This window comes from Paroedura picta, chromosome 4 (assembly GCF_049243985.1).
Source record: "Paroedura picta isolate Pp20150507F chromosome 4, Ppicta_v3.0, whole genome shotgun sequence".
NCBI classification, from domain to species: domain Eukaryota; kingdom Metazoa; phylum Chordata; class Lepidosauria; order Squamata; family Gekkonidae; genus Paroedura; species Paroedura picta.
The window spans coordinates 27,647,410-27,664,148 of record NC_135372.1 but is presented as its reverse complement, the minus strand read 5'-3'; the positions used below and the strand labels follow the sequence as shown (position 1 = coordinate 27,664,148).

The following is a 16,739-nucleotide window of genomic DNA, read 5'->3' as shown; positions in this document are numbered from 1 at the left end:
TTCCTTTTCTCTCTCTCTCTCTCTCTCTCTTTGGAACAAAATAAAGATTGTGATCCTGACAGCTGCAGAAATTTTTGTGAATACGGTGGTGATGACGATTGAGGAATTGCAGGCTTTCAAAAAGCTGGGTTTCAGAGGCAGGATTTTAAAAGTGGGTGTGAAATGCAAAGGTGGCAGTGTGTATTTTCCTGGAAGGACATTCTGGGCAGTAAGAGTGGGGTAGGGGTGGAAAATGGAAGGACCTTGACTGAGCAAAGCCAGGAGATATCTCAGAAGGCACTGTACTTCCATAAGCTACATGAACACACATATGAAACTGCCTGATGCTGAATCAGATCCTTGGATCTGTCTACTCAGATTGGCAGCTGCTTTCCAAGGTCTCAAGTAAAGTTTCTTTTCATCACCTACCACGTGGTCCTTCTAACCAGAGATGCCAGGGATTGAACCTTGTGCAACTGAACAATGTGCCAAATAGATAGCCTGAAAAGGACCATGTATCACAGGGGTATTTATTTATTTATTTATCATACTTATATACCGCCCTCCCCGGAGGCTAGTCAAACTGCGGCCCTCCAGATGTCCATGGACTACAATTCCCAGAAGCCCCTGCCAGCATTCGCTGGCAGGGGCTTCTGGGAATTGTAGTCCATATACATCTGGAGGGCCGCAGTTTGACTACCCCTGATGTATCAGATAGTCCGACAAGTACCTGAATCAATTTGGCACTTCCTATAAGGTTTAAGGAGAGCCTCTTGTGGCGCAGAGTGGTAAGGCAGCCGTCTGAAAGCTTTGCCCATGAGGCTGGGAGTTCAATCCCAGCAGCCGGCTCAAGGTTGACTCAGCCTTCCATCCTTCCGAGGTCGGTAAAATGAGTACCCAGCTTGCTGGGGGGTAAACGGTAATGACTGGGGAAGGCACTGGCAAACCACCCCATATTGAGTCTGCCATGAAAACGCTAGAGGGCGTCACCCCAAGGGTCAGACATGACTCGGTGCTTGCACAGGGGAAACCTTTACCTTTACCTTATAAGGTTTAAAGGGAGAGCAGGGGCTCTCAGGGAGAGCAGGGGCAGAGTGGGCATGTCCACCCTGCTCTTGCTCTCTCTGATCCCCACTGGCAGCTGGCCCAGAAGGCTCGGGGAGAGCGGAGGCAGGTTGGATATGTCATTCTCCCCGATCCCTGCTTGGCACACCCTTTAAATGGCTCCCCCCTCACTTTCTCAGGCAGTGGAGTCTCTGCTGCCTGAGAAAATGGAGGGAGGCATTTAAAGGGCATGTCAAACAGCTGGTCTGCTATGGTCCCCCACACAGGTTCCCCTCAGAGCAGAGAACCAGAGAACCACCACACTCTGTGCCTGTCCTCCCTGATGTTTAAAGAGCTGGCTGCTGGTTTATATCAGGGAGGGGAGGCACGGAAAGCCAGTGCCTGCCCTCACCAATGTGCACAGGAAAAAGATTCCCTCTTTGGCTGATCAGAAAATGTTTCCTGATCACTGTAAAAAACCGAGGAAGTGGTCACGCAAAAGATGAGCCCAAAGTTGGTATTACATTGAAACAGAGACCATTGTTACCGAAAATAGACTTGTCTCCTGAATATTAGATTGGGAAATTAGCAAGTTCTTGGTGACTGAGCGATAGGGGTAATGAGCAAGAACTCCACCAAAGTATATGAGGGGATTATCCCTGTCAGAGGAGGGCAACAAAGATGGTGAGGGGTTTGGAGACCAAGACATATGAAGAAAGGTTGGGGGAGCTTGGTCTGTTTAGCCTGGAGAGGAGATGACTGAGAGGGGATCTGATAACCATCTTCAAGTATTTAAAAGGGTGCCATATGGAGGATGGAGCAGAGGGACAGACCGGAATGAATGTGATGAAATTAATTCAAAAGAAATTCCATCTAAACACCTGGAAGAAGTTCCTGACAGTCAGAGCGGTTTCTCAGTGGAGCAGGCTTCCTCAGGAGGTGGTGGGTTCTCCATCTTTAGAAATTTTTAAACAAAGGCTAGATAGCCATCTAACGGAGACGCTGATTCTGTGAAGGCAAAGGGGTAGCAGGTTACAGTAGATGAGTGATTGGGATGTGAGTGTCCTGCATAGTGCAGGGGGTTGGGCTAGATGAGGTCCCTTCCAACTCTATGATTCTATGGGAGGCTCTTTGGCCATTATTATTATTATTAGATTTCCTGCCTCTCCCAAAAGGCTTGAGGCGGGTCACAACAACTAACCCCATTAAAATTCCCATTAAAACATCAATCTATTAACATGACAGCTAAAAATCCCATCCCTCCCTCAATTATCAAAGAGGTGGAAAGGATAGGGGAGTACACTCCAACTCCTGGGGGGGAGCGATGTCCCTGATTCGCTGACCCCAGCCTCAACCATAGACCTGGTGGAAGAGCTCCGTTTTACAGGCCCTGCGGAAAGCTGACAAATCCCGCAGTTGCCCGCAGATCACCCGGGAGCTCATTCCACCAGGTAGGGCCCAGGACCGAAAAAGCCCTGGCCCTGGTCGAGACTAGGCGTGCTTCCTTCGGGCCGGGTACGACCATCAAGGGGGTGGAGGGGCTCCTCATAAAATTTGCAAGTGGCAGCAAATTTGGATGAGTAGTGAACAGCAGTGGAATAGGTTGCCAAAGGAGGTGGGGAGATTGTAGTCTTCAAGCAGTCACTTGTAGTCTTCAAGCAGTGCCTGGACTTATTCTGGATACTTGAGGCTGATCCTTCATTGAGCAGAGGGTTGGACTAGATGGCCTGCATGGCCCATTCCAACACTATGATTCTATGATTTTTTTCCCAGAAGATAAGAGTTCAGCAAGATTTGAACACATTGAAAAGTGGATAAATGAGAAGATGCCCTTGAAAGGGCTGCAGCAGACCAGCTCCTTGCATTCTTGGAAGAAACATTGGCTCTTGATCTATACCAGTCTGGCTTCCATCTTGGCTATGAGGTGGCGACAGCCCTGGTCACTCTGATGGATGATCTCTGGCGCCAGCTGGATCAGGGCAGGTTGGCTGTACCCGTTATGTTGGATCTGTCGTCCACCTTCATTGTCGTTGACCACAAGTTACTAGTCCACCGCCTCGCTGGGACGAGGATATGGGGATACAGCCCTTGGGTGGTTATGCTCCTTTCTCTGGAATCAGACCCAGAGGGTGGAGGTGGGGAGTGAGCTATTGTGCTCCTGCAGTCTCCCTTGTGGAGTTCTGCAGGGGGCAGTACTTTCCCCCACCCTTTTCAACATCTTTATGCGCCTTCTTATCCAGTTGGTCCGGAGCTTTGGCCAGGGCTGTCATCAATATGCTGATGATACCCAGCTCTATCACCTTATGGATGGCCGCATAGACTCCCCCCCAGAACCGGAAGAGCTGCGGGCCCTGTGGGAGCCGTTGAATTTCCATAGGGCCTGTAAGATGGAGCTCTTCCACTGGGTTTATGGTTGAGGCCAGTGCAGGAAGATCTGGCAGGTCCCCCCCAGGAGTGGATGTACTGGTATGGGGAGCAAGGGATTTTACTGCCATGTGATGTTTTGCAATGTTTTACTGGGGGTTTTAATGGGATTTTATTGTTGTGGGTTTTTATGCTGTTACCTGCCACAAGCTGGCCCATTGGGAGTGGCAGGATATAAATTTAATAAATAATATTTTAAATAAGAGCCTCTTGTGGCACAGGGTGGTAAGGCAGCAGAAATGCTGCCTGAAGCTGTCTGCCTATGAGGCTGGGAGTTCAATCCCAGCAGCCGGCTCAAGGTTGACTCAGCCTTCCATCCTTCCAAGGTTGGTAAAATGAGTCCCCAGCTTGCTTGCTGGGGGGTAAATGGTAATGACTGAGGAAGGCACTTGCAAACTACCCTGTATTGAGTCTGCCATGAAAACGCTAGAGGGCGTCACCCCAAGGGTCAGACATGACCCGGTGCTTGCACCGGGGATACCTTTAATATTGTAAAAATTCCATTAGGAGAATCACAGAGCTCTAAATCTGGGTCACAAAAAATGAGAAGCATGCATACTGGGTGGGAGATACACTTCTGGAGGTGACCTTGGGGTCCTTGTGGACTGTAAGCAAAATATGAGCAGAAGGTGTGACGGTAAAGAAGGCAAATGCAATTGTGGGCTGGGTCAACAGAGGCATCACTTCAACATCACAAGATGTCATAGTCCCAATGCTGCATATCACCCGGAGTCCTGCGTGCCATTCTGGAGGCCTCACTTAAGGACGGGCATGGTCAAAAAGGAGAGGGTGCAGAGGAGATGAGGAGGCTGGTCCGGGAACTGGGGAGACACAACAGCCCTATGAGGAAAGGCTGAGGGACTCGAGAAGAGGAAGCTGAGAGGGGCCAGGAGGGCTCTCTAGACGTGTGGAAAAAGCTGTCCCTTGGAGAAGCACAGGGAGCGGTTCCCGTTGGCTGCAGAGGAGAGGACCTGCTGGAATGGCTTGAAACTACACGCAGGCGGCTGGGCACAGATTTCTGCCGGGTGCTGGAGGCGGGTCCTGCTTGGCGTCGGGGCCGGTTCCAAAGGCCTCTGTCGGGCCCGAGAGCTCCTTCGCCGCTGCCCGCCGCGCCGTCGGCCTTGGCGGTCCTCTTTCCCCCTGCGGCTCCAGCGAGACTCGCCCCCGTCCCACCCGGCAAACCTCCCAGCCGCCGATCCGGCGCCCCTGCCGAGGGGAGGGGGTTGCTTTGAGCCTGGACGGCTGTTCCGCGCCCCGCGGAGGGCTCCGTCGCCGCGCCGGGGAAATCGAAAGAGGAAGGCTGCCTGCCGCCCTCCTCCCTGCCCGGCCAGGCCCGCCTCGGCGCCGTCTCCGGGGTCCGCCCGGGCAGCCCTCCGAGGTCCGACGGGGGCTTGGGAAACGCCTGCCTGGCTGCCTGTCCTTCCCTCCCTCGGACCTGCCCTCGGGTTTCGGTGCGGTTTCTCTTTTTGAAAACACCCACGTAGGCGGAAGCAGGGCCTCGACGGGGGAAAGGGCGCTCGCAGGCCGGGCCGCTTCCTCCTCCCGAGTAGCCCTCCTCGCGGCTGCTGGAAGAGTCGCCCGCGGTGGCGGCTTGTTCGAAGTGCCCACCGGGAACGGCGCCTGGCTGCCCAGCCTACAGGTACCACCCGCCTGGCCCATCCCCGGGTGGCTTTGCTTGGGGGGACGGCTGTCGGCCCCTTCCGCGCGTGGGGCGCAAGAGGGACTGGGGGCAGACGGGGGGGGGGACTGGGGGTGGCTGGTGGCGGCCAGAGAGCCTCCTTCTGCGGGAGATTCCGGGGGAGAGGGTCGGCGTGAGGGCCAGGCCGACGTGCTCCCGGTACAGATTCATCTCGGGCACGTCCGTCTTTCCTGGGGATAAAAAAACATGCAATTTCCTCCTAGGGTCCAACAGAAGAAGGGACTAAGCAGGAATATTATTACAAAGGAGGACCAGGCGGACCCCAAGGCAAGCTGAAGCCGGCACCTAAGCAGGCCGGAGGGGATTCCCCTGGGAAGCCCCCTCCCCCTCTCCAAACAGGTCCAAGATCAGCAGCCTCCTGTTGGTTGGATGGGTGCCATTAAATTCTACTCTTCTGCTTGGGGGTGCACTAAACCCTGCCCTTAATGGCACCCATAGAGTTAACATTCACACATTTTCCTTGTCAGCACAATTTCCAAACTGCTTTCTGTTCCTGTAAGCCCAGGAGAAGAAAGCCAGGCTGGAGCATGGGAACTGTGGATTTAAAAAAAAAAGAAAATCTCGTTTGGATTGGAAGACTGTGCCCATAGTACAATGGGGCTGCCTTGTTTAGGGGCACCCATCGTATTTATATCCCACACTTTCGTCTAGGAAGGAGTGCGGGGTGGCCAACAGTTCCTGGAGGTTGGGGAGGGTGGAGGTGGCAAAGGTAGGGCCTCAGTTTGGGGCAGGGCCATAGAATGCCCTCACCAAAGCAGCCATTGCCTGCTGGGGAACGGATCTGCAGAGTCCCGGAGGGTGGCAGTCCTCAATGTGCCTAGAGACACAACAGTTTATCTAGATCAGGGGTAGTCAAACTGCGGCCCTCCAGATGTCCATGGACTACAATTCCCATGAGCCCCTGCCAGCATTAGCTGGCAGGGGCTCATGGGAATTGTAGTCCATGGACATCTGGAGGGCTGCAGTTTGACTACCCCTGATTAAACCAGATATTGGCATAAAATGACTGGCCAGACGAAACCCAAAAGGCCTGTAGAGAATTACACGTTTGTGTTTTAGAGACCACGGAAGAAGACTGTTTGGTTGAAATTCATTCAGTCTATAGGAGTTTTTATCAGAACGATCTCACTTTGATCTTTGAATGCTTTCTTATTTATATTGTTTGTATCTTGTGGCGCAGAGTGGTAAGGCAGCCGTCTGAAAGCTTTGCCCATGAGGCTGGGAGTTCAATCCCAGCAGCCGGCTCAAGGTTGACTCAGCCTTCCATCCTTCCGAGGTCAGTAAAATGAGTACCCAGCTTGCTGCTGGGGGGTAAATGGTAATGACTGGGGAAGGCACTGGCAAACCACCCCGTATTGAGTCTGCCATGAAAACGCTAGAGGGCGTCACCCCAAGGGTCAGACATGACTCGGTGCTTGCACAGGGGATACCTTTACCTTTTTATGTATTTTTTTAATTGGAAAAATACAGGAGAGGGGAAAAACTCAAAATTCAGCAACTAATTAAACAAAACAAAGGAGGGGATATACAGATCATGTGTATTTATTAAAGTACTAGGGGCAAAGCCCGTTGTCTCCAAGAATACAACAGGCGCTAGAGCTTGGCAGTGGGAAGAGGAAGGGGAGGAGTTGTCCAGTCTGTAAGGGCATGGGGTTGTCATGTGTGTTGTGTGGGAGGTTGCGGTGGCATGGTGGCAAATGAGGGCATGGGTGTGGAGATATGGGTGTCAAGAACCTGTGGTTTGGAATGTTTGTTGAGTGTGGGAGAATTGGGAGTGTGGGAGTGTTGGGAATTGTGGCATAATGGTTACAGATGAGCTTTCCAGAGCCATGTCCTCAGATATGTGAAGGGAAAATCAGACTGGAGACTCTTCTTAGGGGAAGATTACATGGCAACCAATTCCGCCCATTTCTGCATCATTTCCCTTCTTGTGTGAATTAGGCCACAGACACCGAAATGCCCCTCTGCCCTAATACACATGGGGTAGTCACAGTACACAGGTGTCCACCCTGTTCCTGCTTTTCCATTTTTTCACTGTTGATAAAATGTTATGTGCCAACATGCTTCTTTCATGGTTGCTCCTTAGAAGAATGGATTTTTGTACTCTATTGCTTACTACCCAAAGGAGTCTCAAAGCGGTTCACAAACACCTTTTCCATTTGTCTCTCCACAATAGTCAACCTGTGAGGTATGTGGGGTTGTGAGAGGTCTGAGAGAACTGGGAATGGGCCACAGTGACCCAACAGGCCGCAGGTGTCTCAAAGTATTTTCCAAGCATCTTCCCGTCCTCTCCCTATTTACAGTTTCAGGCTGTAAGTATTTATTTAGATCTTCCTGCACTTTCCAGACTCACAGGACTGATGCTGGTCTGCCTGTCTGCGCCACAGAATACAAACAGTTTATGGTAAGGGCTGGACATAGCCCATAGCCCAAGAGGGACACACCTGCACCACTCCCTCCCAACTGCAGGCAAAAATGGCTCCTTTGAAGGCTGGACTCCGAGTCATTGTACAATTTTGAAGTCCCACCTCCAAACCTCCAGGAATATTTCCAACCCAGGAGTAGCTAACCTCTAGGTGGAGCCTGGAGAGTTCCTGGAATTACAGCTCACCTGCAGAGTATAAAGATCAGCTCCCCAGGCAGAAAGGGCTACTTTGGAGAGGGTTGTGGTAGAGAAGAAACATTTAAGGCCTCCCACACAAGTTGTTGTTGAATTGAAAGACTTGAGGCCTTCTGCACAGGGTTGTTGTGCAGATGAAACAGGAGACAAAAGGAGCCAGTTTCCTCTGCAGAATAACGCTGTGCAGTGGCCTCAAATCTGCAGAGAGTTGCAAAGAAGAAAGACACATGACTTGGCTGTGTCTAACCCCCGGCCAGAGCAGCATTTTAAGTGAGAAGGGGCTTTTCTGTGGCCTCCCTGTCAGGCAACTGTTAGGCAGAAGGGGAAAGTCCCCCCTCCCTCAAAAGGAAGGCCCTCAGGCTCCCCTGCGTTGCTCTTGGAAAGGCCTCCCTCCCCTCAGTCAGGGGCTGTCAGAGGCTCCTTCGCAGCAGGCCTGAAGGGAAGGGGGGAGTGCACTCTCCAGGCTCCTGCCAGCTCTGTCAGGGTTCTGAGGCAATTTACAGTTGGACATGACAGTTAGGACAGCCTTGGGGTGAAAAGGGCTTGGCGCAGCCTCTGTTTTCACCCCCCTTGGCAGCCCTTCTGACCTCCTCTCCCTTTGGTGGTCAGGAGCTGACTGGCAGGCATTTCTCCAGATTGCCCCTGGCTGGATGGAATTTTGGTCTGTCCTGGTAAGGGGCCAATCGGAAGGCGCTTCACGCCTTCCGATTGGCCCCTCCGCTTGTCAGTCCAGGGCCATGGGACCAATTGTTGCCCTTCCTCATCACGGACTGAGCCCACCCCAACACCCCTTACTGTTTTATTAAGACGGAAAAGAAGATAATTGTTCTATTTTAGATGATATAGGATTTTATTCCTATCAAGGAGTTTACTCCTTTTTTTGTGGCTTATTGTGTGACTTAGGCTACATTCAGCTGCACTGGGTATAGCAGTTGTTTGCATATGGATATTCCTGTTTTACTCGGGAAAATCCAGTTGCAAATGACTGCACGGGTGCATTGAGAGGGCAGCATTGGAAAATGTGAGAAAGAGCCCTGGTGAAGACAGGTTACAAGGCTGCCCAAGAAAATGTTATCCCACAACCTTAGTTGTGTTTTTCTTTCTCTTTGTTCTGTTTCATTATAAAAAAGAAACTGCCTGCGAGGTTTGTGGACCTCATGCCCAGTGGCACAAATTTTCCCTGGGTTTGCAAGGAAGGGCCACAAGAGACAAACAGTGGCACATCCCTTCCTGCCCACCCACTCACAGTCTGCCTAAGTTCATAAAATCAGCATTTCCGTCCAATCCAGCCTCTGCTTAAAAACTTCCAAAGAAGTAGAACTCACCACCTCCCGAGGAAGCCTGTTCCGCTTAGGAACCGTGATATCAGGAACTTCTTCCAGATGTTTAATGGAAAATTCTTTTGAATTAATTTCAGCCCACTGGTTCTGGTCCGACCCTCTGGGGCAACAGAAAACAACTCTGCTCCATCTTCTATATGACAGCCCTTCAAGTATTTGAAGATGGTTATCCTATCACCTCTTAGTGGCCTCCTCTCCAGGCTAAACAGACCAAGCTCCCTCAGCCTTTCCTCATACGACCCCGTACTCCAAGTGAGTCCTTACCAGAGCGGAGTAAAGCGGTAACATCACCTTGTGTGACACTATTATTACTAGAGTCCCAAATCCCATTTGCCTTTTAGCTACTGAGTCACACATGCTGACCTATGTTCAGTGTATGGTCTACTAAGACCCCAAGATCCTTTTCACACATAGTACTGTCAAGACAAAAATCACCCATCCTATAGAGATACATTTGTTATTTTTGTACCTAAATGCAAAATGTTATTCATATTAGACCAGTTTTCCAGCCTGTCAAGATCTGTTTGCTACCCCTCCCAGTTTATGATCATTTGCAAATTTATTAAGCACCTCCTCTGTTCCTTCACCCAAATCATTTATGAATATGTTGAACAAAACAGGGCCCAGGACAGATCCCTGAGGCACTCCACTTATTGCTCTTACACAAGATGATGACGAACTATTTACAAGCACCCTGTGGGTGTGGTCTGTCAACCAGTTCTCGATCCACCTAACAGTAATGGGATCCATATCGCATTTTATCAACTTGCCAACAAGAATATCATGGGGGCCCTTATCAAAAGCCTTACTGAAATCAAGGTGAACAATGTCCACAGCATTCCCCTGATCCAGCAAGGTAGTCACTTTCTCAAGAAAGAGATAAGGTTAGTCCGACGTGACTTGTTCTTGAAAACACCATGCTGACTTGTAGTAATTGAGGCCATCCACTTTAGCTGCTCAAGGACTGAATGGTGATTTGTTCTGAAATTTTGCCAGCTCTAGACGTCAAGCTGACAGGTTGGTAGTTACCCAGATCCTCCTTTTTCCCCTTCTTGAAGATGGGGACATTTAACCTCCTCCAATCTTCTGGCTCTTCCACCTGTTCTCCAAGAATTGCCGAAAATAATGGACACTCAGAACTCACATCTGCAAATTCTTTTAGTACTCTTGGATGCAATTCATCTGGCCCAGAAGGTTTTAAAGAAGCTAGGCGTTTACGGACTACCCCTACAGTGACCCTAGGCCACAACTCCCATCCCTCATCACATGAAATGATTTTGCCATGTTGAGCATGATTCCCCTTTCAAGAGAAGACTGCGGAGAAGTAGGAATTGAGCAATTCTGCCCTCTCTTCATCACCTGTTAACAATGTCATTTTCTGGTCCCTGCAATGGTCCCACCATGTCCCTATTCTTTTTCTTACCTTAAATATAACTAAAGAACCCTTTCTTGTTCTTTTTAGCATTTCTTGGTAGCCTAAGCTCATACAGAGCTTTAGCTTTTCTAACACTCTCCCTACAAGCATTGGTTATTTGTTTATTAGGTCCTCCTTCCATTTCCTAAATGAGTCTTTTTTAATTATACAATTCTTTTGAAAACTGTTTATGGAGCCAGCCTGGTTTCTTTAGGTCCCGTCCAGTTGTCCTTCTCAATGGAATTGTCTGCAATTGTGCCTTCAGTATTTCACTTTTAAGAAACTCTCAACCTTCTTGGACTTCCATCTCCTTAAGTTTTTCTGACGATGGGATTCTACCCAACATAACTTTTAAGTTTGTTAAAATTGGCTCACCTGAAGTGCAGCCTGTATGTGGACAACATACAGCTTTTCTCTTCCCCAAGATCATAAAGTCCAAAATCTCAAGGTCACTACTACCAAGTGCACCCAGTTCTTCCCTATTGGTAAGAATGAAATCTGAAACCACAGACCCCCCCTGGTTGCCCCTTCCATTTGCTGGAAAATGAAGATGTCAGCAAGACAAGTCAAGAATTTATTGGACTTTTCATTTTTAGCAGTGCTGGTCTTCCAACAGACATCTGGGCAATTGAAATCTCCCATGACCACCAGGTCCTGTCTCTCTGAGAACTTTGTAATCTGGTTTAGAAGCATCTCATCCAAGTCCTCTGCCTGGCCTGGTGGTCTATAGCACCCCCTGGTGGTTCATTATTTCCTACTCTGTTTATTTTTACCCAAACTCTCAGCTAAACTCTCATGCTCAGACATATATTTCCTCACTATATACATTCTTAACATATAGTATTACTCCTCGCCCTTCTTTATTTGTCTATCCCTTTTAAATTGTACCTCTCAGTCCTATTATTCCAGTTGTGAGAGTTATTCCACCACTAGATTTAAAGCCCATTTTACTTACCATAAAATGGGCGCTAGATTGCACTGGCGTCGGGGCGCGTCCTGTCGAGAGGTAGGGCTGGACGATGTGGCGCGGGCCAGCGAGGGTGGCGTCGTCGTCCGTGGGCCTCTGGCGGAGCGCGGAACGTGTTGGCGGGTCCGGGGTCGCATGGCGGGGAAGCGGCCTACCTTTGTGTGGCGGCAGCGGCGGCGGCAGCGGCTCCTCAGCCGGCAGGAGGTTCCTGGAGGTCGTAGTGCGGGCAGGCCTGAGGTGGGCGGCCATGTTGCGGGCCGCGGGGATGGCGGCACAGCTGTGGTGGCGGGAGGCGGTTGGCGGAGGGGAAAGCTGTTCGCGGAAGTCGTGGGCCGTGGGGCAATGCTCCTTGGCGGCAGCCACCCGGGAAGGATGCCGGGTCGGCCGGAGTGTGGAGTTGGTGGTGGGCTGTCCTCGAGATGGGCCACTCGGCCCTCAAGTGCCACTCAGAGGAACGAATCAGGAGCCGCTTCACGGCTCCTGATTCGCTCCTCTGAGTTTTTATCCCGGACAGAGCCCGCCCTAACTCCTCCCCACCAGCCCTTACTCTTTTATTTAGTCCGTGGCGCCCGCGGCGCCGCGGGCGGTTTAAAGATGTTTCTGTAATGGCTATTAGATCATAGGCCCCTTCCTTTATTAGGACTTCTGGTTCTTCCTGTTTGTTGTCTTCTTGCAGAGGAGTGACCAGTGGAGTGTCTCAGGGATCTGTCCTGGGCCCTGTGTTGTTCAACATATCTATAGATGATGGAATAGAGGGGTATCAAACACAGCAGAAGACAGAACCAGGATACAGGATGATCTTAACAGGCTAGAAAACTGGGCTAAAATGAATAAAATGAATTTCGGTAGTGATAGATGGAAAGTTCTGCATTTAGGTAGGAATAATCAGATTCATTATTAAAGCTCATAGCTTTTCTAACACTCTCCTTGCAAGCCTTGGTTATTTGTTTATATTCCTTGTTGGTTAGAAGGTCTTCCTTCGATTTCCTAATTGAGTCTTTTTTATTACTGAAATCTTTTGAAAGCTGGCTTTAGTTTCCTCCCGTTTTTGCTTCTCAAGGGACCAGGATCGGTGCTGCAAATTTGGTGTTTCTAGCTCAGGAAACAGCCTCATTCTTCATTGTACTCAATGGGAACCTTTGACTATAGTAGTCCCCATAGGTTATAATGGAGTTGAAATGATTTGGCATTCCCAAATATTTACCAAACCCAGTATTGGAAAAATTGATATTTTGGGGGAATAATATACCTGAAAAGTACCACGTGGTGGTATGTGTGTGTGTTTTGCACACCGTAGTTGTTAGTCTTTTTAAGGTGCTGCTGGGGAGGGAGGGTGTATGGCTCAGCAGTAGAGCCTCTGCTTGGCATGCAGGAAGCCCCATGTGCAGCCTTCAGCATCTCCAGTCCAAAGGGCCAGGCAGGAGGGGATGGCAAAGGCCACTGCCTGAGGCCCTGGTAATCTGAGCAGGCAGGACTCAGGGTTGGATTCAGCCCAAGGCAGCTTCCTGTGCGTCACCTCTGCCTATTGTGCTGCTATCGGCTAACATGAACATGTTACCATATGTTAATTGGATCTCCTCCTGTTTTCTCGGGGAGGGTGGTATATAAATATAATAATAAATAAACTCCCCAGAGGGCACTAAAGACACATCCAACATTTTCTGCTCTTCAATTACAGATTAGAAGGCCACCAAGGAAGAGGAGGAAGCTGGTGGATGAAAGCACAGTTGGATCAAGGCAAGAAAAGGCAAGAGATGATTTTTCCAGGGAAGGGTTGGCTCATCACGGCCAGCCTGAAACCTGCAACCCAAGCAACCGGCCTCTCCTCTTGGCACCACAGCTGCTCCTCAAGTTCATGACATGCTTTTCATGGGGGGTTGATCCCCCACTAAAACGTTCTGTGAGATGGCAGCGAACCATGAGACCCAGCCAAGTTTTGAGCAGGTCGCTGACCTCTTGGCCCAAATCCCGCAAGACAAGTTGATTCTCCTGAAGCACAAACTGAACTGTGTGAGGCAGGATACCAGGAGCTGCAGACTCCTGCAAGCGATGGTCCTGCTGGCCCTAAGTCGGGAAGCAGAGGCCAGGGAGATCCTGGGCACTTTTAAGGAGGACGTAGCAGCGGCCCACATCTGCAGAAGCCACTGGGGCAGCTCCCTGGGAAGCAGCCTTCCTCTGCCGACACAAGAGGCCCAGGTGGTGGCCCAGATGTATTCATTGCTAGCAGAAGAAAAACTATGCAGTCCCCAGGCCAGAGACGAAGCCTACCGAGCTGCCATTGAGGCGTTCCGCAGCCAAAGTGGAGTCCAGCATGCCAAGCTTGATGCCCTCCTGGCCGAAGCGCAGGAGAAGTGTGGCCTTGGTTTCGCCACGGGGGAAGTGAGCGGAGTATTTAATATTTTGAGATCTGGCCCAGAGAGACTCCCAAGGAGCATGCCGCTCCCAATTAATGGCTCTTTGGCACTGTTGAGTCAGCCCTTGCGGTCCACGGGCTCCCCCACCTCCATTGTGAGCCACTTTGAGATCAGCCCGTCTCCCACGGTGCCATACATCCACCCGACAACCCACCAGCCTGGTGTGTCTGAGGTCAGCAGGCTTTGTGGGGGCGGCCCCAGTTCTTTGGCACAACCTGGGGAAGGGAGCATCAGTGTGGCGTCACCACCTGCTAGCCAGTCTGAGATCCCGGGTGTGCAAGAGCTGCCCAGGAGCTGCCTAGATGTCTCCTGCAGGAGCCACTGGGCCCCCAATTTGGAGAAGAGCCCCCGAAGCCCCGTGGAGTATACTGAACCGTCAGCTATGGTGGCAGCAGCAGTGCAGGATCCCCAAGGAGGAACCCCCCCAAATATGAGGACTGCATGCCGACTGCAAGCTGGCTTGGCTGCCAAAGGCTGTGTCCAAACTCTGCCAAAGGATTCTCCTTCTCCATGCCCAAGCCCTGGTCCTGAACATGCATCTTCTTCATCAGATCTCCCTCCTGCAACAGCTGCCTCCTCCACTGACTCACCAGGCAATGAAGACCAGTTCTTCATGTTCGTTGTTGTGCATGCCAATGAAGACGAGCGCATTGCCTGCCGGGTAAGAGACCTTCTGGAAAAACTGGGGGTCCGTAATGGAGCCACTTTCTGTGAGGACTTCCTGGTCCCCGGACATAGCCAGCTGGCTTGCTTCCAGGATGCGCTGGACAACTCGGCCTTCACCCTTCTGCTCCTGACAGAGCACTTCAAGAGCCATCTTTGCACCTTCCAGACAAACATGGCTCTGATGAATTCCTTCACCCACTTTGTCAAAACCAACTCGGTCATCCCTTTCATCCCGAAGGAATGCCCATTAAAGAAAGAGGAGATGCCCATGACCTTGGCAGGGCTGGTGCCCCTGGTTGAGAATTCGCGTGTTTTTGAAAAAACAGTGAAGAATACCTTTAAGCTTTCTGAGTTTGAAAAGAAGAAGTTCACCTGGGGCATGAAGCAGCAGTTACGGCGTCAAGAACGACTGCGTGAGGAAAGCCAAGATCACTGGCAGATTCAACAGCAGCTCTTAGCACTCGGCTTGCAGCCAAACTACCCAGCCCAGGTGCCTTTTCCATCATCACCAAATTGCTTTCCAGGACTGTGCCAGGTCCCACCTGGCCCTGTTCCGCCGCCATTTCTGTCTCCCACATCCTTCATGCCAGGGATGCACCAGCCTTCACCTGGGCTGGGCCAGGCTGCTCCCTTTCACCCCTTTCCCGTGTCTCTTCCAGCCCCGCTACCACAAGGACCTCAGCCCCACTTGATCATTCAGCATGCCCAGATGATTCAGATTGGGGATTGCAATCACATGCAGGTGGAAAGAAGCAGCCCGGCACTTGGCATGGCTGAAGATCAGACCCCTGAGAGCCAGGGAGCAGAAGCAGAGGCAAGGCACAGACATGGCGATTGAAGAGAGAATGGGTTTTTCCGGAGGAGTTTGTGATGTGGCCGCTCTGGGAATCCTGTGCACAGATTTGGTGGTTCTGTCTTGAAATTAATATTGCAAAGGCCACAGCTCAATGGTAAAGCGCCTGCTGGGCATGCAAAAGGTCCCTAGTTCAATCCCCGGGGTCTCCAGTTAAAAGGACCAGGCAGTGGGTAATGTAAAAGACCTCCGCCTGAGACCTTGGGGAGCGGACAATTCTGAGTGGACAATTCTGACCCTGATGGACTAAAGGTCAGATTCAGTATAAGGCAGCATCGTGTGCACCCAAAAAAAGAGGGTAATCAGAACCACCCAGGGCCATTTCAAGGGGCTCCTCTAGTTCCACACTCCCTTCCAGAAAAAGAGTGAAGAATCTGGGTGTTCGGAGTTGTTTTTCATTAAAAACTGAGTAAATGTCTATACAACTGTGCCTGGTATGTTGAAAATGGCTAGAGAGGGACAGGAGGCCAGAGTTCAGATTCCCACTCTGCCACGAAAGCTCCCTGCATGACTTACCTACCTTGTTTCCAAGTAGCCATAACAAGATTAAGAGTACACCACGAAAAAAAGGACAGTTCGAAATGAGTATAATAACAGAAGAAAGAACATAGCCTAGGCTATAATAAACAATTTCACAATAAATGTAACTAAAGAGGTCTTATCTCTTCTTTTAATAGAACAACCAAAACGGCCTCCAGATTAAAACCGTTTTCAAGTGAGTCTTCATCGGTGGCTGTTTTTCAACTTAATGTTTGCTAGTGAAGTTGAAAAACAACCACTGATGAAAACTCACTTGAAAACGGTTTTAATCTGGAGGCCGTTTTGGTTGTTCTATTAAAAGAAGAGATAAGACCTCTTTAGTTACATTTATTGTGAAATTGTTTATTATAGCCTAGGGTAGGTCCTTCCTTCTGTTATTGACTTACCTACCTCACAGGGTTGTTGTGATGCTGCCCTAAGCTCCTTAACAGATAGGGACCGCCTTCCTCCTCTGCTGCATTGCAGATCTGCCTCCCTCTCTCCATAGCTCCTCCAGCCCTGCTCCTTAGTTCTGCTCATGAAAACCTACCTTATCAATACCAGAGCTTACAATTTATGAATTAATAATAAAAAGCAATGTAATGATGTGGAAGAGTGGCCTTCTGAGCATGAGCATAGTTCTTGCACATCATGAACTTTGGCACCCTTTAAAAAAAACAAATAGGAGCCAGTTAGGAGCCCTAACTGTGCAAAATCCCATCTTGAGCAGTTAAAGGAATCCAAAACACCTGGGCCAGTTAAAACACTGCCATTACGCATGGCTGCCAGGTGTTGAATTA

The 16,739-nt window shown here is 50.2% G+C and overlaps 1 protein-coding gene across 5 annotated transcripts; it reads left to right on the top strand.

Moving 5' to 3' along the window:
• The first annotated feature begins 3,750 nt into the window (after nucleotides 1-3,750).
• Nucleotides 3,751-16,072, top strand: TICAM1 (TIR domain containing adaptor molecule 1). Of its 5 annotated transcripts, XM_077332086.1 has the most exons (4): nucleotides 4,161-5,086; nucleotides 6,327-6,422; nucleotides 9,184-9,358; nucleotides 13,166-16,072. In XM_077332086.1, the coding sequence occupies exon 4, from the start codon at nucleotides 13,393-13,395 to the stop codon at nucleotides 15,403-15,405; it is 2,013 nt and encodes a 670-aa protein (XP_077188201.1). In that variant the 5' UTR covers nucleotides 4,161-5,086; nucleotides 6,327-6,422; nucleotides 9,184-9,358; nucleotides 13,166-13,392; the 3' UTR covers nucleotides 15,406-16,072. The 5 variants fall into 5 exon arrangements, with proteins under 5 accessions (XP_077188204.1, XP_077188201.1, XP_077188202.1 ...); XM_077332087.1 differs by lacking the exon at nucleotides 6,327-6,422; XM_077332088.1 differs by lacking the exon at nucleotides 9,184-9,358.
• The last annotated feature ends 667 nt before the right edge of the window (nucleotides 16,073-16,739 follow it).